General features: G+C 35.9%; 1 protein-coding gene and 1 pseudogene across 3 annotated transcripts; one reads left to right on the top strand and one right to left on the bottom strand.

The window, feature by feature from the left end:
* Positions 1–3198: 3198 nt before the first annotated feature.
* LOC142528135 (U6 spliceosomal RNA) lies at positions 3199–3293 on the top strand (annotated as a pseudogene).
* Positions 3294–3548: 255 nt separating this feature from the next.
* On the bottom strand, positions 3549–25838 carry LOC142528048 (non-specific phospholipase C4-like). Of its 3 annotated transcripts, none has more exons than XM_075633093.1 (5): positions 25058–25838; positions 6820–7229; positions 6424–6594; positions 5471–5868; positions 3549–3676 (listed from the first exon to the last, which is right to left on the bottom strand). In XM_075633093.1, the coding sequence occupies exons 1-4, from the start codon at positions 25669–25671 to the stop codon at positions 5489–5491; spliced, it is 1575 nt and encodes a 524-aa protein (XP_075489208.1). In that variant the 5' UTR covers positions 25672–25838; the 3' UTR covers positions 3549–3676; positions 5471–5488. The 3 variants fall into 3 exon arrangements, with proteins under 3 accessions (XP_075489208.1, XP_075489207.1, XP_075489206.1); XM_075633092.1 differs by having other exon boundaries at positions 3552–3691; positions 5485–5868; positions 25058–25837; XM_075633091.1 differs by lacking the exon at positions 3549–3676 and having other exon boundaries at positions 5316–5868; positions 25058–25837.
* Between the last annotated feature and the right edge of the window lie 228 nt (positions 25839–26066).

Here is a 26066-nt window from a genome sequence, read left to right on the forward strand (position 1 = left end):
AAAATTGCATGATTAAATGATTATATGACATGATTTCATGAAAATAAGGATTTTACCCGAATATTCGATGATAGGCAGGGAAAAGGAGACCGGAGATGACCAAGACAAGAATATGTATTTTTAATTAATTGATGGCAAGGCTTCCTAATATGATTTAAAAAATGATTTTATTTTTCTAAAAATGGTGGAGTTCGAATTATTTTACGAATCGAGCTCGATTTTTCCCAGGAAGCCGGTTTTGGGCAAATAAGGAGTTTTAAAATATCAAAAATATTACTTTTGGGAAACTTATTTTATAAACTTTTATATTTTATTTAATTAAGTGTTATTAGGTCCAATTTAATTAATTTAAGTAGGTCCAATTACCCTTAAGTTGCAAGCCCAAAACCTAAACCCATTAATATGTTAATTAAATTATAAATAGCTAAACCTAGGTCATTTAACACCACAATTCTTCACCCATCAGCCGTAAAACACACACCAAGCACACACCACAATTTCGAAAATTTGGGGAGAAGAAAAGGCTAGGAGTTCTTCGTCGTCCGGTCGTCCAACGTCGCACCCTCGCCGAAGATCGTATATTCGAGTGTTATAAACGCAAATGCACGTTCCTAAACTCTTTTAAACATCATACAAATCATAATATGCGTGTTTTAATTGATTATGCATGAAAAATATGTGAGTTCGATTATTTTACGGTAGAATGCGTTTTTTTTCAAAGTTTTAACGATTTTACGTTTATTTGAAAAACGTTACGAATCCAAGGGTTAAGCTGCCAATACATGATAAAAATATGATTTAATTATGGACTAAAACATGATAAATAATGGAGAATAGTAAGCTGGAACCCAATGAAATTTCAGAAAGAAGAGAACCGTGAGTTATGAGTTGTGCAAATTCAAAGGCTTCGGTTCCTATGCATGGGGGCTTGGGGCTCGACCAGGGCTGGGGGTTGGGTCCTAAGGGTCGTGGTCTAGGTCGGGGTCTGGTCCTAGGGCGGCTAGGGTTCGAGCTAGGGGCCGGGGAAGAGTCCACGTGAAGTGGGACTCTCCCCCCACGCGTTGCACACAGCTGGGCTTCGGGAGGGGGCTGCAGCGGGGCTAAGGGCGAGCTGGGTAGGTCCATCAGGGTCCTAGGGAGATGGGTAAGGTTCGGACCAGGGGCTGGGGTGGCTTGGGCCACTGCTGGCTTGAGATAAACGTGAGAAGCGCGAGGAAGCTCCATGGTGCGTAGGTTGTGGTGCTGGCTTCAGGTGGTTCGCACGTGAGTTCCAGGGCTTGGGCTGGTCTGGGTATGGTCTAGGCGTGATCCAGGGATGGTTAGGTACAGGTGGGTTTGGTGGTGGCTCGGTTGGGAGAGTCCTAGACTAGTTAGGAGTCCTAACACCCAAGGAAACACACCCCACACGCATGCAGAATTTGGTGCTTCTGTGCAGGAGAGTTTGAGCGACTTAGGGGCTTGTTATTTGGGTTGGGATTGGTCAAGAGACTGCCTAGGTGGGTTAGCTAGGGTTTGGCTCAAGGTGGCTCGAGCGTGGCTCGAGTAAATTGGGAGATGGCTCGGTAGGTTCACTAAGGTGTCTATTTCAAAAATTTAAGAACAAAAATTGAATCCATGGGTCCACTGGTGTGGCTCATGACTTGAAATGGTAGAATAAATACTAAAAATGTTATGTTTAAAATTTGGGATCAAAATAACGAGTTTTGGAATTTTTCCAGGATTTAATCGTCGCACAAAACGTTAATTAACGAATTAATTGAAACACCTAGTTTAAGCTTTATAAAATTATGGAAAATTAGGTTTAAGCTTAAATATTTAGTAAAAGTCTAAGTTTTTAATTTGGGAATTTTATATTAAGGTTTGGTTTAATTCGGGATTAAAACGCGTTAATATGTCTTATTTAAAGATTAATTTAAAAGTCATCGATTTAAGTCAAATAAAAATATGAGAAAATTCGTGTAAGCTTAAATAATTATTTATAATAATCCCATGTAATTAAAAGTGAGAAAAAGATAAATTCGAGAATTTTTACGTCCAGGGGCAAAACGGTCTTTTTACACTTAGAAAAATACGAAAACGCTTGGCAGCGTCCCGAAGGATCATAACGCATGTTAAATGATATTATATGATTTAAAATGATGATTTTGATGATAATATGTTTTTTTATTATTTATGGTAAAGCTGTGTAATTTTTATTGTCTAAAGGCCCCGAGGGAACGCATTTACGGGAAAAGGCCCCAGAGGGAATCCATTTACGGGAAAAGGCTCCCGAGGGAACCCGTCTATGGGAAAAGGCCCCCGAGGGAACCCCAACGATCGTATTTCCACGGTGGAGCTTAGTGCACACCCCTATGGACCATGTGGAGCTAAGACTGCAGTCGACCAAATGATAAAAGCTAGTCACTTTCAAGGATCAAATTTCACCCAAAATGACATATGATTGAAAGCTTTACGATTTTAATGATTTTATGATATATGATTCATGATGATGATTAAAGCTTATTTTAAATGATTTTTAAAAGATTTATTTATGCTTAAAGTTATTTTAAAATGATTTTACTAGTTATGATTTAATTATGCTTAAATGATTTTTAATGGTTTATTTAGGTCCAAAAGATTATTTTAAATAAAAATATGATTTTTAAATGCATGTGGATGTATATGTATTATTTGTTATCCATGTTTAGAACGTGTTGAGTCTTTAGACTCATTAGGTTTGTATGATGCATGATTTGATGTTTTATGGGAGGTGCTGACGATTGAGTGGATCGAGTGCAGCAGTACACACCCGAGGGCCTTTATGTTTCCGCACTAGCTAGATAGATTTAAGGATTTAAAGATTTTTCTAATGATTTTTATTAGAGATATTTAATGCTTTATTTTTATTGTTAGTGATCTTTTCTCATGTCGATTTAGGAAATTTTGGTTAGGTGTTGATTTAGGACTTTGTTTTATGCACTTGAGATTTAAATTGTTAAATTATTATGATTCATGATTTTGTTAAATTATTTAATTTAGTTTAGTATTTAGAATTTATGATTTAAGATTATAAAAAAAAATTAGAGGTCGTTTCAGATATACCTATTTATGAAGTAATTTCAAACAAGGGCATCAATTTGACGGTTTATAAAAATTTTGGCATGATGTCGCTATATTTTGAATACATCAACACTCAAGCAACAATAACTATATGTACATATAATCTTATCCTTATATACAAACATATTCTGTATCATTAGCATGGCCCCTGCGCAAAGATGACACGCATAAATCGAGAAATGGTCCAAAATTTTAAACTCTAAAGTGTCACACTCTTACTCTATACTTGACATGATTAATGATACTTATACTTATAATCAAAATAGGATTTGAATGATATACCTATATTATGAATTAATTTCAAATGAGGGGCATCAATTTGACGATTTATAAAAATTTTGGCATGATGTCCCTATATTTTGTAAAAGCCAAAAACTCACCTCAAGCAACAACATCAAGCATATTTTCATACACCATATTGTTATACATATAGTCATAAACATTGTGAAACTTGTTTCAAACTCTGACATAAAATCCATTATAATACATATGCGGAAGCTATACAATAAGACGTCCAAGTTCTTGTCGAGGTGAGGCACGTCACAAGCATCCATTAGCGAACCGGCATCCTATGTCTCTCCTTTACCTGATCCTGTAATACATGAGCTGCGTGAGTTTATAAAACTCAATAAGTTGGCACTTATACATATCAATATGCGTAGAAGGAACATACGTATCAAGTCGTGATCAACAATGAATCTTTAAACCATGTCATATCATAGCATATATTCATGTTCATTTTTGTACTTGAGCCTCATTATTTGACCTGTACTACCGTGCTTGTTTTATTATATAGCTACTACTGTGTTGGACGTCAGGGAGCACCTTTGACAACCACACGCCCCATGAACATATATTGGCCAATAGTTTTGGTTTTAAAACCACACATGATGTCAACAAGCTCTATATTATGTAAAAATCAATCTTTTTCTTTTCATGTTCATGTTCATGTTCATGTTATTGTCATAGCACCCATCTTCAATATTCATGAGTTTCTTTCATATTTAATACATTACAATGGAATATGGTGCTATGTTTTCATCAATAAACATACTAAATGTACATATAACAATAATCAATGGGAATCATTTAAAATTCATAATATTACTCATATATTACTTCAAGAACATGCCAACTTACTGTTCAAGTGTACGACTACTAGTTTGAGACGATGTTTCTTGCTCTATGCTGTCAAATATATCAATAAACCAATCACTATGTATATACTAGGTGAAAATCATTCCTTTATTGTCATCTACATGTATAATAACTAAAAGAGAAGAAAACTTACACCCTTAGGAAGTTCTTGTGATGGAGAACTTAAATCTAACTTCAAAATGATGAAAGAAACGAAGAAGGGAGCTTTTGGGAGGAAGAAATCTTGTTTCCTTCGTGTTTTGCTGGTAAAGAGGTGAAGAAATGGTTGGATTTGCTTAGAAAGTCAAAACTTATCTTTTTATGCATGAGGCGACGCCTGGGCGGACATATTTTACCGCCCGGGCGAAGAACTCTCGGCCCTAAACTTTAAAAATTTTATGCAGGTCCGCCCGGGCGGACATTCTCTTCGGCCCGGGCGAGCAACTTTCGGCCCTGCACAATGTTGCATCAGAAATCGCTCCAACAACGTTTCTTCCTTTCATAATCTGAAAAAGTGGTAAACATAAAAGTTGTAGTCCTATGTCTTGGCTTGAATCGCCAACCAGTTTCATGTCATTTGGAGGTATGAGTAAAAGGTTATGCATATTCTCTCAAAATATGTCAGTGAAGGAATGACGATATACACGACACACTTCGGGGCACTTTTGGCTTATCTTCCACAATGATTTTGACAAAACCCAAAACATGAAAGTTGTAACATTACATCTTAGTTTTCTAATTGTTATGGCCTCAGATAATTTGGATACATATTCTAATCATTATGCTAAAACCCGTAAAAACTGCCATATTTTCATCTCATTTCTTACCAATTTCATTACACTACTTCTACCTACACATCTTACTATCACTATTTAGACACATATTCATTCTCAATACAATGTGGACAATCTAGAAATCATATTCAATCTCAATATCGATACCTCAATCAACATGTAAAACATAATGAGCTAAATAACAACATATTAAATGACATAAACGCATTATTATCATTTGTACGAGTAACCGGACATTACAGTAATAATCACAAGAATAAATAGTACTCGATCTACACGAGTTGCTCAACCAAATGTTATGTTGGATTGTTTGGATATCAAGAAATTGACATGAATAATTAAACACATCGACATTTTCAATAGCACTAACATATAGTCATATATAAAATATGAGATTAATATAGAAACAAACTAAAGTATACTGCATATTGCAAAGAAACAAAAATAGAACTACCTGATCAACGGTGATCACAAACTATGCAAGAAAATAACTTAGCCGCAAATGATTTGGACTTTTTCTTTGATGGTCCTCCACTTTTATCGCTGATATTCGTTGACTCCTTTGTAATTGCATTATTCTTGAAAACAATCGTGGATCCATCAGCCCCATTTTGATTATGTTTCTCACATTCATCCAAGAATTTCTTGAAAGCATTATGCACGTACTCTACCCCGTTCGACACAGTCATGTTTTCGACTAGCTTGTGTGGGAAAATGTCCTTCACATGGTCTCCGCTTAGCACCGCTACCATTTGCACCAACTCCTCCTGGAACTCGCTTAACTTTGAGTCCTCTTTCGCCTCGGCTTCTCGCAATTTTATTGGCTTTGATAAGGTTTCTGCAAGAAAACTTTAAGTCAATTAAGTACTTTCACTGGAAAATCAATGCATGCATCATATATCCCTTCAAGAAAAAAATTAAATTAAATGTCGGCGAATATTACGGATACTTGAGTGAAATGTTCGAAATACAACTTGAATGAATGATGAGATTATCTTTAGTAGTCTACGCAGAAAAATAAAGATCCGAAAGGTTGCACGTTTTTGTGTTAGTCAATATCAATACTGCAAGTGTATGGATCGAGTTATGGTTCACGACTCCGGATGTAAAAAAAGAAAATAATTTTGTGTCTACTAACTTGTCTATTTTGGGTTTTTGTACTGTTAGTCTACAAATTTCAGTTTTGGTGGAGTAAATTTGATATTCATTGGCTTTTAGTTCTAATTCATCTTAATACTTATTTGACACCGAAAAATGTTAATGTTATACTAGAAATATATCGTTAACATATCAAATGTCATGCATGGGTTTTTTTTAACCTTCGAACGTGTGTGGCAAGAGACTCGAACATAGTATATGGAAGGTGGGTCGGAATTAAGTAATGAAAATTTACCTGGGCAATCTGTTCTTGGGGTGTTTCTGGTCAGCACAACATCAAAAGTTCCAGCCCATGCGTCACGCTTTGTTAGAAAAGACTTTAGATTGAAAATCTTCTTCACAGTTGCAGGTATTGAAGAGTGTTCGAATTCTGAAGTGGGATATGGCCCTGAAGGCCCATGCAAAACTGCATAATCATCATTAAAATCGAAGTTATTGAAAATCTACGGATGATTGATTATATTGTTTTTTTTTAGTAAGATCAATTGACAAAAAATAAGGAGAAAGTAATTAGTAAAATTTTAAATAAATTGATATACATGTTTCAACTCAAGTAGGCCGATAACCTAATTAATTGTGAGAAAAGCATGTGTTTGTGTTTGTATGATCTTTACACGATCAAATTCCTTACCAGTTCCTTTCTGAATCCATGGAGAAACAATAATGGCCGGAACCCTAACTCCCAAACGATCAAACGAAAACTTGTAAGGGTCTGGACCCACAATCCCATCTGGGCTAGGGACGCCCCCCACCGGAGTCGGGACATGATCAAAGAATCCACCATGCTCATCATACACAATTATGAACAGCATCTCATTCCATTGAGGACTACTCCTCAAGGCTTCGTACACTTCTTTAACGAATTTTTGGCCCTCGTATACGTCGTGAGATGGGTGATCGTCGTTTCCTGGAAGAAGTTTAAGATCGAAATATCTTTGTTCGATCACTACATAGTTTGGCAACTTTCCCTCTGCACAGTGTCTCTTGAAACTCAGATCAAATTGATGGAAATTTTTTATGTACTTTAGCTTCCTAAGATTCCTACAAAAAATTTCAACAATTTAAAGTTGATTAGCGAGAAAATAAGGAATTGTTGTGAATCATGGATATTTGACAAGTATATATGCATGCATTTTTCCTAGTTATCTAAACTACGGTAGACGGGTGACTACCTACCGTCTAGCGCATCTGCGATTTTTTAAGCTGAAATCTGTTGGGACATTCATGTGTATTATGTTTTTGTATTCTTATCAGATTTAAAGTCGTAATAAAAAATTAATAATATATATATATTAATAAATTTTTATATATCAATCAACCACATCATGTGTTTTTACTACAACCTGAAACTTCAATTTCTTCAATATTTTTCCAACCTCTTTGCTGCTTGTGTTAGAGTAGATGCCATGTAAGCCAACTGTTGGCTAAGAATTTTACTGAATCAGTTGTAATAAATATTCTTTATTTTAATATAATTCATTATTTCAAGGTTTGTTATTTCTTTATCTGTGTACCCATATTATCAGACATAGATAAAGACCTAGATTATACTTTAATACAAATAAATCGTAATTCTATGTTGAAACTCATTTGTAAACACTGTATGATCTAAATTCGTTCCTAGTTGATTCAGCCGTCTAAAACATGGATAAAGGTATACTAGCATATGTGATGTTGTGTACCGCGTTTCTTGGTAAGGGCATAGAGATGTTCAAACATGCAGATGGGTAGTCATATGATGATTATACCGAACAACCCTCCCTCGGACTTTCCAAGTGGTTAACATTCATCGAGATAATAAGTCCGTGGCTATGATTTTACACCATTAGTCCTTACGACCCGGGACAACACTGAGGCTCTATATGCTAGGGTTGTGCTTTATGACTATTTTATCGGCTCTAGGAGAGTCATCAGGTGGCAAGATTGGGTACAGTCGCGACACATGTAGGAGCTAGTGCATTGTAGTCAGGAATTCACCGCTCACCTATAGATGTTGATATCCTGTAGAACCCGTAAATCAGTCTACGTTTAAGCCATGCATAATTCTAGATTTCTAAATTTAATTGACTTCATTGCATAATTATTTTAAATGCATTTATTTGAAGTTAATTATTCATTATTTCAGTTCAGTAGTTTGATTTTTAGCATTTCAGTTATTTCAGTGAGGCCGGACTGGAGTTGGAGTTTTGAGATAGAATTTAAGATCCAGAAAATATTTCCAGAAGTTAATTTAGCTAGCAAGTAAGTTCATTTAAGTTAGAAAGGAAGGTTTGAGGATTTAATTTAATTATTTGAGGTGATTAAGAAATGAGCTCATTTAAGTTACTTAATTAAGGGGTTAGCTCACTAAATTATTTAAAGGATTAGTAAGGCTTTCAAGGATTATTAGTTGACTAGATAACAATATTTCCCCTTCATTTTATTGCAATTTTCGGCCCCCATAGTTGCTAGACAATTTAATTGCCAACTCATCAACCGTTTGACCATTTCTTTGCATGTAAGTTGTAGGATAATTCTAGGATTTTTGAGAGCACAATTTAATTAAATTAATGGACATATCCTAGGCTAGAAAACAAGCAAAAATCGGCCACTACCTCTAGAAACATCCACCAACTCATTTGATATCAAACTAGAATTCAAAATTAAAAACGAGAAGACTTGGTCTTGGATCTTCCTTATATCTTGCACCCACTTCCCTCACCCTCCTAACCATCTTTTCCCCACTCCCTTTCCTTTTCGAAAATTAGAGTGAATTCAGACTCATTTTCAGAGGTAAAAATCGTGAGGTACATAGCCAAAAAAGAAGAGAGAAAAATCGAGAGCAAGGTAAGGTAGAAAAGGAAGCCACTCCGTCTCCTCCGCGCCGTCTCGTCTCTTCTTTTCGTTTTCATTTCAAACGATAACCAGGCATGTCTAGATTCTTTCTAAACCTCAATCAAGTCATATTATCATTTATTTTTCAGCACATGATCATGTTTATTCAAGCAAAAATCGAGATCCATGTCAAAACTTTTGAAAACAACACATGCAGAATTTTTGATATTTCTTGGCAAGCTTCACGTTTTTCTTGGTTTGTGAGTTTCAGGTGATTGGTTTGACTCCAGGCTCCCAAGGCGACCTCAATACATGTAATAGGATGCATTAGGATCAGATTGGTCTGTTCGTTCAAGCCCCTGGTTGCTGGAAATTCAGAAATGGACAGCAACTTCTCATTTGGTCCATTTGAGTTTCGAGATTCAGCTTGTTGGCAAGGAGGAAGGATCTGATCTTGGCTGCCCTAGGGGCCTATAGCCATGGTTAGATCACTCCCCTAGCATGTCTAAGACGTGACTAAGTCGCCCTTTTGGTGGCTTGGTCCATGGCTCATCGGTTTTTAATAAAAACATCACAACCGCCCCTATGTCCCTTCGGCCCTTACAATTTCAGCATATACGGTTTCGGTTTTGGTTGCTTGGTATGGATCTTGGTTGGCCTATGGCCCATAGCCACGGTTCATACCATGATCCTTTATGTCTGGATCGTGCCATGGTCAATCAAATGGCCTCTGGAACGACGCAAGACATCGATCTAGGCAAAACACTACACACGCATGCACGTTGGTTCTCGGTTGGAGTTTCGGTTGAGTTTGGTGTGACGCGGATTGTGGCTGGCCTAGGGCCCTTAGCCATGGTTCAAATCACTCCTTGGGATGTTGGTAAGAGTCGCTGGTTGGTGGTTCACGCCCCAATGGCCGGTAGTCTCGAAAACAACACAAGATACACGATTGTACAGTTGCTGGAATTTTACAGCAAGTTGCTGTGTCGGTTCGGAGACTCGTTCGAGTTCTTGGTTGGCTTTTAGCCCATGGCCTTGGACTGGACAGTGCCTCATTGAGTTAGGAAGGTCATGTTTTCGACCGTTTGTCATTTGGATCATTTTTGAGGTCGTACGAGAATTTACGGTGCGATGTGCCAAATTGACTCTCGAAAGAGCGTTTCGTGTTTTGGCCTCCATTCCACCTAGATTTCGACCCTATCATTTTAGGAGCATTATTTTACGATTTTTCAGTGTATTTTAATCATGACTATACGTCGGTTTGGTGTCGGTTCAGGTTGGCTCGGAGTCATGATTAAATGCGAAGTCATTAGGCGTCATAGTCGCATCTTTTGAACTAAATTGCATAGTTGGTCAAGTTTAAGCTATTGCATATTTTTCATGGCACAGTTAGGTTGCAGCGAGCCTGGGGACGATCCAATCCAATCCAGTTGGTAAAATTACGGGACATTTTCATTATGCCAGTTAATTATTTTACGTGCATTAAATAGAAAATGATTATTTTTGAGATTTATGCGATATGGCCTGTGGTTCATTCACTATGTGGGAGTGTTATTTTATACGGTCGTCAGTGACCGATCAGTTCAGTATGGTACCACCCGGTCCCCAGTGACCGGCCAGCTCAGTTCAGTTTCAGCCTCCCCGGTAACCAGTTACCGATCAGTTCAGCTTAGTGCAGGGGCCACAGGCGTAAAACATAATCTCAACAGAAAATTTTACCAGTTATTTCAGTACAGGCTCCAAGGAGCAAACATTTTTTTTTTACTGTGATTATCAGTTCAGTTATGCATGTATTATAATTGCTCAGTACAGATTATTTTCACCATGCCTCTGGACAGGATATGTTAACTCATGCATATTTTAATTCAGATTTTTACTCGTTACCTGCGATATATGCTTGCTGAGTCTTTAGGCTCACTAGACTTGATTGTTGTAGGTACTGATGAGGCCAGGGCCGAGGGCGAGGACCAGTGAGCCAGCTTGGGTCGGCAGTAGTGGCACCCGAGGACCTCAGAGCAGCAGTTGTTATTTTATTCCGCAAACATTTTATCAGTCGTTGGATATTTTTTTAAAATTGTGATTTTTGGCAAACTTTATTTTCTTCTGCTGCAATATTTTGAAATATTGAACTTGTTTCACCAGTGATTTTATGAATGAGGCCACTTAAGTTCTTTTAAAAAGAAAATTTTTAATTTTCCGCAAATTTTCAAGCAAGAAGTTGAGGGTCTTTGCATATCTTATGTGATCTGATGAAATAATAGTGCGTGAAATCTCTGGCCAGAGTATAGTAAATACGATGCCACTATTTATATGTATCACATAGTTATCGAATTATTATGCAACCCTCGATGAACCAATGGTTGCAGATTCGATCGGGATATATGAGATGAAGGGACCGTACTGTACGCTAATCATAATCGACTAGTTCTTGCAGGCACTATCAGTGATACCTAGGGAATCATAGGACGATCTATTAGACTATCTTACTATGATTCGATAGGTTTAATCAGAAATATGATTTCTGACATTCTCATGATCAATTGTTGATGCATAGAATGAGGCAAATTAGGGAAGCCCGAATAAATGATTATGTCCTGAATCACAATGATTTATGAACCCACGGCTCGCTGTATCCCTGAACCATTGAGGGTCACACAAGCACTGAATCATTTGTTCACATTGAGAAAATAAATTCAAAAAGTTGAATTTATATTATAATATAGTAAATTCAAGGAGTTGAATTTATGATAATTAAATTTTGAGAAAATGAATTCAAAGAGTCGAATTTAAGAAATAGTAAATTCAAGAAATTGAATTTATGAAATTTAGAAAGAATAAATTCAAGGAGTTGAATTTATAAAATTTGAGAATTTAATTTATTAAACACTAATTAATTGTGGCGATAAGAATCAAAACCAGCAGACTGTTAGTTAAAAATCAGTAGACAATATAAAAGCAGGACTAAGTTTTCAGAACTTAGATAACCAGAAGCAGAACCTAGTTTGGAATTAGAATAACTTGACGTCTTCTATGCTAGCGGAAGCAGTCTTAAATGTTACCGTTACTTTATCGAGTACAAGTATTTATTGCACCATTAAATGCTGTACTAAGTCATTTAATTCGCTTTACCCATTTTGGTAAGTAACAAGACTGATTGTGTTGAAAGCCTTTTGCAGGATCCATTTAAGGAATAAAGCTGTTTCTTTCAGAAATCAAAAGAGCCGTTTTTTATTAGAGACGTTGGATTCAAGTTATCTATATATATGGATCAAAACCATTTAAAGATGATCGCTGAATATATTATCTATCCAACATTACATTGAGCAACCGCGAATCAATCATCATCTTCTAAGCTCAAACTTGCAGAAAAGCAGTACACGCTTCACATTACATCAGATCTTTGGAGATCATTTTGTACTGCTGTTTCTTCATCTCTTCAAGCAAAACACTTTACCATATTTCGAAGGAGAGTTTGTAAACTGGAAAAAAGTCTTTTCCATAACTTTGTCGTATTGAATCATTTTGTGTTGAGTTACTAAGAGTTTCAGTAGGCAAAAGATAAGCCCTGCTGAAGTGGGTGTGTACAAGTGTTGTACTGTAAATTCCAAAGCCTTTTAATGATACCTTCTGGAAACAGAAGAAGGGGAGACGTAGAAGATTTTATCTTCGAACTTCCAGAAACAACTACTGTTCTATTTCCTACTGCTATTAGTGTTTTTCACCCTACTCCATTGGATCGTTTCCGCACTTACTTTAGTGATCTACTGGAATTACACTCGAACAAAAAAGCTACAATCTCTAACAGGATTCTAGCACCCTTTGAAAAAATCTATCATCAAAGGAAAAGAGTTTATTCACCCCCCTCTAAACTCTACATGGATCCCCAACAAGTGGTATCAGAGCAGATTTCTCTTGTTCTGAAAATTTGCAACAGTTATGGCACATTTTAGCAAGGTTCCCATGTTCTCGAAGGAAGACTTTGATGACTGGAAGATCAGGATGCAAGCTCATCTCGCAGCCCAAGATGATGACATGTGGCATGTCATCACAGAAGGCCCATTAAAGATCTTAAAATCAAATACAGCTATTGCTGTTACTGAAGGAGCACCAAAAATGGTTGAAAAATCAAGAAATGAATGGACTAGAGAAGATAAGAAGAAAGCTAATCTCGACAATGTTGCGAAGAATATTCTTTATAAAACTCTTGATAAGAACACCTTCAGTAAAATCAAGATGTGTTCTACCGCAAAAGAAATCTGGGAAAAGCTCATTCAAATATGTGAAGGAAATGAGCAGACAAAGGAAAACAAACTGTCTATAGCAATGCAAAAGTTTGAAAATCTGAAAATGAAGGCTGGTGAAACTTTAAATGAGTTTGATGAACGTTTCAGTAGCCTAGTTAATGAACTAGCAGCCCTTGGTAAAGAGCATAGCAATAGAGAAATAGCACTCAAGGTGATGAGAGCTTTACCTAGGGAATGTGATGTCAAAACAATGGCTATGAGAGTTTCTAAAGATCTAAACAAGGAGTTACATGACTTGTTCGCCGATTTAAAAGCATATGAGTTCAAGCTAGAAGTAAGAAGCAGAGAAGAGCCCTCAACAAATCTACCAACCAAGGCTCTTGCTGCCACTGCTGCTACTACTTCTACTGCTGCTGCTGTAGTCATCCCACAAGCAGTACCTGCTACCTTCATTGAGAGTACTTCTGAAATGACTGCTGAAAAGATCAGCAATGATGCTATGTCTCTCTTTGTGAAAAAGTTTTCCAGGTTCATGAAGAAGAATCACCGAGCTTACCAAAATCCTATCGGAACTTCAAGAAGGATTCACCACCTAGTGATATGGCCGACTGTCCAAAGCCCAAGAAAAATGACCAGAAGAAGAAAGAATACAAAAGGAATGACAAAAAATTCAGAAGAGACCGCAAAGCAATGATTGTTGAAGAGAGCAAATCTAAATGGGCGGATTCTAGTTCTGAGTCATCTGACTCAGAAAATCATTCCAGCGAAAGTGATGCAGAAGAGATCAAATTTCTTATGGCGGATGTTGAACCAAACTCGACATCTGAAGAGGTATTCGACTTTGACTCTGATGAATTTACACGAACTGACTTAATTAAAGCACTGCATGACATGGTGGAAGAGTACTCGAGACTTTCTCAATCATTCGAGGAAGTTAAGACTGAAAATCAAAACTTAAAGGATCAAGTCAGTAAGTTCACTTGTTTACAAGAGAATAGCTGCAATGATCTAAAATTTGAGATAAGTAAGTTGAGAACTGATAATGAAAGAGTAAATGCAGATTACCAGACAATAAGATCTGAAAATCAGAAGATGTCTGTTTTGGTAAATGCATGGAATAAGTCGTCCGTTTCTTTAGAGAAGATGCAAGAATTGCAGAAGCAATCCGGTGACAGAAGTGGTCTCGGATTCAGCAATAATGAAAGCACTTCTGAAACCGGTACCAAGCCAGAACTAGATAAAGGCAAAGGGAAGCACATAATGAAAGCACTTCTGATATAATGTGTTGTACTGGACCAAAGATAACCTTTGGAGATAGCTCAAAAGGTAAAACCGTGGGTAAGGGTAAGATTATCCATGGTAACATAACTATCAATGATGTACTACTGGTTGAGAATCTCTGTTATAATTTGATTAGCATTAGTCAACTGTGTGATAATGGTTATTCTGTAGCTTTTCAGAAGCACATATGCACAGTTAAAGATTCTACTGAGCCTACTGTATTAACTGGAAAGAGAGAAGGCAACACTTACAAAGTCTCATGGAACTTAGATCATGCTACTGTTCCTACATGTTTAGTTGCTTCTCTTACTGATAAACATTGGCTCTGGCACAAGAGATTGAATCATCTGAATTTAAAATCAATCAATAATCTCAAGAAGCAGGACATAGTTGATGGTTTGCCTGATATTAATTTTGTGAAGAATCATGTTTGTTCTGCATGTCAGCTTGGAAAACAGATCAGATCCAGCTTCAAGAACAGAGGTAGTAAATCAACTTCAAGGTGTTTGAAATTATTGTATATGGACTTATTTGGTCCAATCCCTATCATGAGCTTAGGGGGAATGAATTACACCCTTGTTGTTATTGACGATTTCTCTAGATTGACTTGGGTAATATTTCTTGCTGGAAAAGATCAAACCAGTAATCTCTTGATCAAGCTTCTGAAAAAGATTCAAAATGAAAAATCGTCCTCTATTGTTAAAATCAGAAGTGATCGGGGTACTGAGTTCACTAACAAATTCTTGAGTTGTACTTAGATGAACATGGCATACATCATGAATATTCAGTTTCCAGAACGCCTCAACAGAACGGAGTAGCTGAGAGGAGAAACAGAACTCTTAAAGAAGCTGCTAGAACTATGCTAGCAGATGCAGATATCTCTCAGCGCTTCTGGGCAGAAGCAATCAACACTGCATGTTACACGTAAAACAGAATCATGATCAACAAAAGGCATAATCAGACTCCTTATGAGATATGGAAAGGGAGTAAGCCTAATGTATCTTATTTCCATGTGTTTGGTTGCAAATGCTTTGTACTCAATAATGGTAAAAGCTATTTAACATCATTTGATTCAAAATAAGATGCTGGACTATTTCTTGGTTACTCTGCTGTGAGCAAAGCTTTCAGAATCTTCAACAATAGAACTATCAATGTTGAAGAATCTGTTCATGTTGTCTTCGATGAAGACAGCAGTACTCCTAAAATATCTAATATGTCAAATTTAAGTAACAGGTTAGACAGGATTCATTTGGAACCAGATAGTGAAGAAGATACAGATCCAAGTATCAAAGATGTTCAAAATCCAGAACCAGACATTCCAATAGTGGAACCAGAAGTACAAACATCAAATTTACCAGTACCAGCAGCTGACACTCCAGAACCTGCTATTGATTCAGCTGAGATCAATCCAATTATATCAAACCAGGAAAAAATCCCTTTAAACCCTTTTATTTGGAGAAAATCACATCCTCCATCTTTGGTCATTGGAAATCCAGCAGCACCTTTAAGAACCAGAAGGCAAATGATTAATGAATATATGCATGCTGCTTTTATTTCTCAGGAAGAACCAAAGAAAATTGAAGAAGCTCTCTTGGATCCAAGTTGGATTGAAGCTATGCAAGAAGAACTGAATCAATTCAAAAGGAATGAAGTTTGGTTTCTAGTACCTAGACCATCTCACCAAGCTGTTATTGGAACCCGGTGGGTATTTAGAAACAAACTAAATGAAGAAGGCACAGTGATAAGAAATAAAGCAAGACTGGTGGCTCAAGGTTTCAGACAAGAGGAAGGAATCGATTATGTTGAAACTTTTGCACCAGTAGCAAGGCTAGAAGCTATCAGAATATTCTTGGCCTTTGCTGCTTTTAAGAATTTCAAAGTTTATCAAATTGATGTGAAGATTGCCTTCCTAAATGATCTACTACAAGAAGAGGTCTACGTCAAACAGCCTCCAGGTTTTATTGATCACCTCATCATGTATTTAAATTACACAAACCCTTGTATGGTTTAAAACAGGCACCTAGAGCATGGTATGACACTCTGTCACAATTTCTTATCAACCATGATTTTACTATTGGCACAGTAGACAAGACTTTATTCACTTTAGTCAAAAATAAGCATATTCTATTAGTACAAATTTATGTTGATGACATTATTTTTGGGTCAACTAACCCCAAACTGTGTGCAAAGTTTGCTAAATTGATGCAGATCAGTTTGAAATGAGCATGATGGGAGAATTAACATTCTTCCTAGAACTGCAGATCAAGCAACTTGATACTGGAATTTTTATAAATCAATCTAAGTATACCAAGGAGCTACTGAAAAAGTTTGGTATGGAAGCATGCTCTGCTGCTTCCACCCCAATGAGCTCATCTACCAAGCTTGATAAAGATGAAAGTGGAATTTCAGTAGAGGTAACTCAGTATCGTGGTCTTATTGGCTCACTACTGTATCTTACTGCCAGTAGACCTGACATTCAATTTGCTGTTTGCATTTGTGCAAGATTTCAATCTAACCCCAAGCAATCCCATTATATTGCTGCTAAACGAATTCTGAAGTACTTAAAGGGAACTCCAAATGTCGGCTTATGGTATCCTAATGATTCATCTTTCAATCTTATTGGATATTCAGATGCTGATTATGCAGGTTGCAAACTAGACAGGAAAAGCACAAGTGGTTTTTGTCAATTCCTTGGTGATAGGCTGATCTCCTGGTTTAGTAAAAAGCAAACTTCCATAGCTACGTCTACTGCAGAAGCAGAATACCTTGCTGCTGGAAGTTGCTGCTCTCAAATACTATGGATGCAACAACAACTCAAAGACTATGGAATTCAAGCCTCTGAATCACCTATCTTCTGTGACAATACCAGTGCCATTGCAATCACGCAAAATCCAGTACTTCATTCCATAACGAAGCACATCGACATCAGACATCATTTTATAAGAGATCGTGTGCAGAAGAAGGACATTCGTCTGGAATATACTTCTACTGATTTACAAACAGCAGAAATCTTTACAAAACCTCTGCCTGAGAATAAGTTTTCTTATTTTCATAATATATTGGGTTTAATTGACTTAACTTGATTTTATTGTTGTTATTATCTGGTTGAATATTATCAATTTTGTGTTGTTGTACTAACTCTGTTCTCTTTGCAGAAGAATAAAAAGACAACTTACAATAACTACTGATATTTCATTAATCGAAACCAGGTTAAACTAGACAGTTCATCATCTACAGAATCCTGCCACTCAGAAATCAAATTATTCAACTCATGACTCCTAATCTTTTTAAAGGACTCTGTGCTGGAAATTTTCTCGAGCAGATGCCATTCCTTCCAAAGCATCATCTGAAGCAGAACTCTATCAGTAGCAAGCTCAGAAACGTGATCAACCTCAAACTCCCGTTTGTACTTTCTTGCTCTTGCCCTTTGAGCAGTAGTAGAAGTCAAACCATTCTGATACACATTCTGCAGTTCCTGCACTTTGAACCATACGGACATGACCTTTATCCAGACATATTCTTCTATGGTTCTCTTCAAAGCTTCCAGATGTGGAAGTGTCTCTGATGTTACCAAGACATGAGTGCTGCTACAAGCATCGAAATTGCTTGAATCAGACATATCGATCTATTGTTTCCTTAACAATTGTTGTTATCTTATTTATAGACCGGTTGCATTTAATGATGAAGAAGTTGAAGAGTCTCAAGTCAACCAAACCGTTCTACTGATTTACACAGACTGAGTTTTTCTTACTCATTTTTTATATCATTCATTCAATAAAAGCAGTAGATAAACAAAACATGTCAAAATGAGATTTTTTTTATTCATAAAACTAGAAGCATTACATTGAGTTTATCTACTAAATTTTTTGATATCAGCAGCTTGAAGTACTTATATGTTGCAAAGTACTTCAGCAGGAACCTATCTAAAGGACTGCTGGGAATACCTCTCTTGGCATGATCGTGGTTCGTGAAAGGGATTATCCCACAGCTTAGTCCTAATAAGAACGAACAATCTAATTGATTGTTCGTATTATAAACCAAGGAATTTCTTCCAAGCCTTCATATCTTGAAAAAGAATGTCTTCAAACATCTGCTTACGAGAGGTTGGACGTTTTCTTTGGGTTCCTCTGCTGATTCTGACTTTGGAGAAGACTCCGAGAGATCACTTGAAGTGCTCATTTGTTCTGATTCGATGAAAAGATTGAATGATTTATAGCTTGTGAATTTGCAGGTATTTATACAGAGTCTTGGGAAGTTGAAGAGACGGCGATTTGACTACACGAATACCAAGATTCATCTATCCGTTCCTCAGAAATCGTATCTTCGCATTTATTACTTGCATTGATTTAGGGGGAACAGTATCTTAGTTAGACTAAGATTTTCGTGTTTTATTAGTAATAAATAGAATATTTGTCTTTTCGATAAAACAATGTGTCTACTGGTTTCATCAAAGTGCTAAAAAATTTTCAGTACCCTGTCACTTCCAGCAGACGTTATCATAAAACGACAAATCTTCTACTGATTACTTTCAATAACCTTTTGGACAGCTCGCTCTTTTCAAAATTTTTAGTGTTGCTGACACCCTCTGCTTAACCTTTCAGTTACTCAACTGCAAACATATTGACACGTGTCCTTATGTTTCACTGACGGCTGTACATTTTTGAATATTAGCCGCTTCTTTCATCTCTTTTCACTTTTACGCTTCCGGTATTCTGATTTACAATTATTGCTTTCTCTTGCAATCATTTTCTCATCTTCTTTACTTACAGCAATGGCCGGAGCTTACACCTGGAATGCTTACCAAGTTAACTTTGTGTCTGTTCTTACTATCAAGGATGAACATCTTCTCAAGATGTTCCAAACTATTGAAAAATCAGGACTCAGGAAATTTTTGGAAGCACCTGCTGTGATTTACAAAACTGCCCTTCTGGATTTTTACGCTAAGGCGATTGTAGAAGAAGGAAAAATTATGTATTCCCTGGGTGATGCATCCATCTCAATCGATGCTGCTTTGCTTGGATCAACCTTCTTTCTCCCTTCTTCAGGGATCAATGAACTTTCTGATATTTCCAAGGAAGAAATGTCTACTGCTCTGCTGAACTTCTCAGCTTCTGGAGAAGAACTATCTCCGTCCTGTTTTAAGAAGCTGTTGAAGATGGAATTTCAAGTGCTTGCTGATATTGTTGCAAAAGCACTGTTAGTCAAAGCCGGAACGTTCGATCGGCTAACCAAAGAAAAGGTTCAAGTAATGGTAGCCATTACTTCTGAATATAAAGTGGATTGGAGTCGCTTTCTTTTAAAAATAATGAAGGAAATGGTGGTCAGTAGGAGTTCTGGTTTCGCTGTGCAGATAAGTCGAATGCTTAAGGATGCTGGTTTTGCTCTTACTTCTGATTCGGACGCCTCGTACGTCACAATGGCAAATGCTGATAATGTTCTTGCATTAAGACCAAAGCCAACTGTGGCTGAGTTTATTGCTTTGAAAAAGGAAGTGGGAGATACTCAAGCTGAAGCTCTAGCACCTCAAAAGAAAGAGAGAGGAGTCTGCTGCTCCTATTCAACCATCTCTGCCACCTACTCCCAGCAAGAAGAAAGATCGCACTATTCTTCGAATCAAGAAGACAGCAGCAATCTCTGAATTGGACACTGTTCCACTGAGGCAGGTGTTTCCAAAAGCTGTTTCTACTGCACCACCGACCATCTCGATCTCTAAACCAATTGCTGTTTTTGCTACCATGACCTCTACTGCTTCAACTGTCAGACCCGTTTCTTGGGTCGTTATTCGTAAATCAACTGCTGGGTCTTCAGCTTTTCGACCCATGATGACTGCCTCATCAACAAGAAAAGGCAAAGAAAAATTTCTTGACGAACCACAATTTTCAGCTGCCAAATCGACTGTTTCTACTGGTATTGCTCTTCATTTGGAAGAAATTGAAATTCTGTAAATGAAGAAATGAGTTTCTTTGATGAATGGCACAAGGTTCGGATATTTCATCCCCTCTCATTTTTCAAAACACGAGGAACTTTTGGAAGATTGGTACAATCTGAGAGAAAGGTCTTTGAATTTGCAAAGACAGAAAATGTATATTAGATCATGGCTTAATTATAAAAGGGAGTAAGCAAGCTATAACCCTAGCCACCAAATGACACAATTTTCTAAAATTCCTCCCCTTCCCTTCTCCAAAATTTCGGCCATCACCTTGATTAACTTCAAGGATTTTTGAGCCGTCTCTCGTTTTAATTAATCTCTACGCAAAACTTCTTTCAAATATTCTAATGCTATTTGAAAATGCAACAAACGATCTAGTCGTGGACTTGATAGGAGGATTAAAGAAATGAGATTTGAAGAAAATTCGTAGGAAATTCATCAAAAGTTATTTCCGCTAACCCCGGAATAGTTGGAGCCGTGTGAATCTTTCACCAAAGATATAAAAGTTTAACTCCCTATGAATGTTTAATTATAAAACCATACGAGTGTCCAAATACATCTTGAATGTCAAGATCTAAAATTTTTAAAACTTCCGCTGCGTTTTGGGCACGAGAAAATCGAGATCTAACACTGGTATCAGAGCTAGGTTTTTTCTAAATTGTATGGTTTTTGATATTAAATAATTTGTTTCTAATCTCACAAGAAAATTTTTCAGAAAATTGTAGCACCAAAAAAATTATTTTCAGGGGCAGCCCGCGCAGCGCACAACGTTTTGCGCCGTACGCGGTGCCTTTACCATGATTCGATGGGTTTAATCAGAAATATGATTTCTGACATTCTCATGATCAATTGTTGATACATAGAATGGGGCAAATTACGGTTAGCCCGAATAAAAGATTATGTCCTGAATCACAATGAGTTGTGAACCCACGGTTAACTATATCCCTTAACCATTGAATGTCACACAAGCACTGGATCATTTGTTCCCGTTGAGAGAATAAATTCAAGAAGTTGAATTTATAATATTATAATATAGTAAATTCAAAGAGTTGAATTTATAATAATTAATTTTTGAGAAAATGAATTCAAGGAGTTGAATTTATAATATAGTAAATTCAAGAAATTGAATTTATGAAATTTGGAGAAAATAAATTCAAGGATTTGAATTTATAAAATTTGAGAATTTAATTTATTAAACTCAAGATTTGAGTTTATTAAATATTAAATTTTGGATGTGATAAATTCAAATAGTTGAATTTATAATTTAAATATTAAATTCAAATGTTGAATTTATAATTGATTTAATTTATTAAGCTCAAAAGTTGAGTTTATTAAATATTAAATTAAATATAGTAGGAAGTGTGTTTAATGGGCTTGTAGGAGTACAATTCCAACATATTAACTAATTAAAGTTCTTAATTGACTTTGATTAATTAATTAAACTAGTTGGACTAGCCCAATTAATTAATCAATCTCATTAATGTTAATAATGTATATTAGATCATGGCTTAATTATAAAAGGGAGTAAGCAAGCTATAACCCTAGCCACCAAATGACACAATTTTCTAAAATTCCTCCCCTTCCCTTCTCCAAAATTTCGGCCATCACCTTGATTAACTTCAAGGATTTTTGAGCCGTCTCTCGTTTTAATTAATCTCTACGCAAAACTTCTTTCAAATATTCTAATGCTATTTGAAAATGCAACAAACGATCTAGTCGTGGACTTGATAGGAGGATTAAAGAAATGAGATTTGAAGAAAATTCGTAGGAAATTCATCAAAAGTTATTTCCGCTAACCCCGGAATAGTTGGAGCCGTGTGAATCTTTCACCAAAGATATAAAAGTTTAACTCCCTATGAATGTTTAATTATAAAACCATACGAGTGTCCAAATACATCTTGAATGTCAAGATCTAAAATTTTTAAAACTTCCGCTGCGTTTTGGGCACGAGAAAATCGAGATCTAACAGTGGTATCAGAGCTAGGTTTTTTCTAAATTGTATGGTTTTTGATATTGAATAATTTGTTTCTAATCTCACAAGAAAATTTTTCAGAAAATTGTAGCACCAAAAAAATTATTTTCAGGGGCAGACTGCGCGCAGGGGCAGCCCGCGCAGCGCACAACGTTTTGCGCCGTACGCGGTGCCTTTACCATGATTCGATGGGTTTAATCAGAAATATGATTTCTGACATTCTCATGTTCAATTGTTGATACATAGAATGGGGCAAATTACGGTTAGCCCGAATAAAATATTATATCCTGAATCACAATGAGTTGTGAACCCACGGTTAACTATATCCCTGAACCATTGAAGGTCACACAAGCACTGGATCATTTGTTCCCGTTGAGAGAATAAATTCAAGAAGTTGAATTTATAATATTATAATATAGTAAATTCAAAGAGTTGAATTTATAATAATTAATTTTTGAGAAAATGAATTCAAGGAGTTGAATTTATAATATAGTAAATTCAAGAAATTGAATTTATGAAATTTGGAGAAAATAAATTCAAGGATTTGAATTTATAAAATTTGAGAATTTAATTTATTAAACTCAAGATTTGAGTTTATTAAATATTAAATTTTGGATGTGATAAATTCAAATAGTTGAATTTATAATTTAAATATTAAATTCAAATGTTGAATTTATAATTGATTTAATTTATTAAGCTCAAAAGTTGAGTTTATTAAATATTAAATTAAATATAGTAGGAAGTGTGTTTAATGGGCTTGTAGGAGTACAATTCCAACATATTAACTAATTAAAGTTCTTAATTGACATTGATTAATTAATTAAACTAGTTGGACTAGCCCAATTAATTAATCAAGCTCACTAATGTTAATAATGTATATTAGATCATGGCTTAATTATAAAAGGGAGTAAGCAAGCTATAACCCTAGCCACCAAATGACACAATTTTCTAATATTTCTCCCCTTCCCTTCTCCAAAATTTCGGCCATCACCTTGATTAACTTCAAGGATTTTTGAGCCGTCTCTCGTTTTAATTAATCTCTACGCAAAACTTCTTTCAAATATTCTAATGCTATTTGAAAATGCAACAAACGATCTAGTCGTGGACTTGATAGGAGGATTAAAGAAATGAGATTTGAAGAAAGTTCGTAGGAAATTCATCAAAAGTTATTTCCGCTAACCCCGGAATAGTTGGAGCCGTGTGAATCTTTCACCAAAGATATAAAAGTTTAACTCCCTATGAATGTTTAATTATAAAACCATACGAGTGTCCAAATACATCTTGAATGTCAAGATCTAAAATTTTTAAAACTTCTGCTGCGTTTTGGGCACGAGAAAACCGAGATCTAACAGCTTGTACTCGCTTTTGCTGCTTGTTCTCGCTTGTGCTTTGTTTAGCGTTTAGGTTTTAAACTTTAAACTAGAATCAAGGTTTTAATTTTATTATTTTGATATTTCCTTAAAAAAATAAATACAGGACCGCATATGCAACTTCCAGACAACTTCCAGACCGCCTAAGCGGTCGATTAATTTGGCGACGCCTAGAAGCATCACCTAGCAAAAAGTCGGGGCGGCTCCCACTGCCTAGGCTTGGATTTTTAGAACACTAATTTTCCAAAGATAACTTCAATTATTTAATTGGAAAGAATTTCTAGGTAGGATATTACATTGTTTGATCGGTTCATATATTTATTATATATTCGAAAATTTGATATTTAATTTTTCTTTACCCCACAAGGATTTAATTTTTGAACATGTTTAGCACTCAAATATAGCAGTGAATAATTTTGTGTATCATGTAAAATTTAATAAGAATATATAATTAGAAGCGACCAAGGCTGGCGATTGATTATGGGTTTTTTTTAAAATTAATTTTTTTTTAAACTAAATCAATGTATATTAAATAAATAAAATATTTTGTTTTAAAAATTAAAAAAAGTACAAATTATATTTTTGCAACGTTCACCATCCATCGATGACGACTCTTACTATTAGTGACAGACGTTGCAGAATATATTGCATCGTCCGTCATTGACGATGATGTTTTGCTTCAAATTTCTATTTTATTTTTGAAATAAAAAAAAATTCTTAATAAAACCCTTGATTATGACACGCAACCAACTTCCAAGTAATTATCCGAATATTATATACTTTGTGCGATTAGTTCTATGTTCATTAATTCATATTAAATAAATAATAAATTTTAAGAATGTTTTGTTCCATTAGTCCGAATATTACATATTTTGTGCCATTAGTTCTATATTCATTCATTCAAAAATTATTAAATGGGTTCAATAAACTTGAATTCACAAATGTGAACACAAATTTTGATTTATTTTTTTTTCTGTTCTTCTTTTTGATTTACCTGTGAATATAATCTGTAAATTAAACGTCATATTACAATAGAAAATTTCAAATTTTGAATACGTTGAATTAAGTAATTAAATTCCTCATTTTCCACTCTTTTTCTTAAATTAAAGAACTCTAATTATCTTAACATATATTTATTTATTCCATTAATATTAAAAAATAATTTTTAAATAATTCAGCTCAATAATATTTAATTTTCACTTAAAAGATAAAGAAAATAATGAAATGAAATAGATTAAAAAATGCGAAAAATGATTAACCTGTAGAAAAGTGTAGCTGGAGGGTACTCATAATATATTCCAAACGAGAAACCCTCTTCATCCAACGATTCAAATATAGTTTTCTGCGGATACCCTTCGATCAAATGCTTTGTATCATTACTTGTAGCCCCATGCGACGTGGCCGAGTGCACAAACAGCCGGTTCGGCTGAGTCGAGGCTGGCACGGCTGCGAACCACCGGTCGCACACTGCGAACTCCTCCACCAGCTCTTGGTAAACGGGTATATATTCGGGTTTAAACCCGTTCATCACCGTAGTTGACATGCCACTTTGTTTCCTTTCAGCATTCTGGGCAAACCCTTTCATGGTAGGCTGAAGCTGCTGGTCTACTTTCCATTGAACGCCAAATATTTGTTCGTATATGTCTTGAATGGAGTGGCCGGGATCGGGGTCGACGAAGTGTGACCCGGATCCAAAGAAGAGCAGGTCTGAGTCCAGGTTCGTGGTAGATATCGGGTTCGATTCTTGCCCTGTTACGCCATTGATTTCGGGGTTCAGGGTTTTCATCCAACCTAGCATGTGATCAAAGGAGCGGTTTTCTTGAACTAACACGACGATTGTTTTGATCGGGGAGTTTAAGGTTTCAGAAGCCATGATGGGATTTTTTTTTGGTGAGGTTTCTGAAATGGAAATGGAGATTGGTTGTTGGGTTCAGGCTTACTTGGCTTATAAGATGGATTTTTGGAAGAGTTTTGCTTGAACAAGAAATTAATAGATATTTTGAAAATTTGTTACTAGCTAGGTGCAAAATTTCCTGCTTAAAGATAGACTATTTTCTAACAATAATAATTTGGTGTTCTGTTTTCAGTTTTCCTTTTGAGTCGGGAGGAGGTTGCTACAATAACTTGGGACCATTTTCAATATAATTGAGCTTTCAAGTACTTTTTAAATTTTGAGCTATATTTCTAATAAGCAATCTTTGTTGTCCTTTCCCAATGAAAACAATATTTAAATAGAAAATTTTAAAGGTGAATTAATGATGTTTGAAA

Source organism: Primulina tabacum, chromosome 15, assembly GCF_025594145.1.
Source record: "Primulina tabacum isolate GXHZ01 chromosome 15, ASM2559414v2, whole genome shotgun sequence".
NCBI classification, from domain to species: Eukaryota; Viridiplantae; Streptophyta; class Magnoliopsida; order Lamiales; family Gesneriaceae; genus Primulina; species Primulina tabacum.

What these genes read in the sequence shown, in the direction of transcription:
- LOC142528048 (XM_075633093.1), bottom strand. Translation starts at nt 25,671, where the DNA reads ATGGCTTCTGAAACCTTAAACTCCCCGATCAAAACAATCGTCGTGTTA. An exon ending in ATGGATTCAGAAAGGAACTG is followed by an intron (nt 6,595 to 6,819) that starts GTAAGGAATTTG and finishes ATGATTATGCAG; the next exon opens with TTTTGCATGGGCCTTCAGGG. An exon ending in CCCAAGAACAGATTGCCCAG is followed by an intron (nt 5,869 to 6,423) that starts GTAAATTTTCAT and finishes GTTTTCTTGCAG; the next exon opens with AAACCTTATCAAAGCCAATA.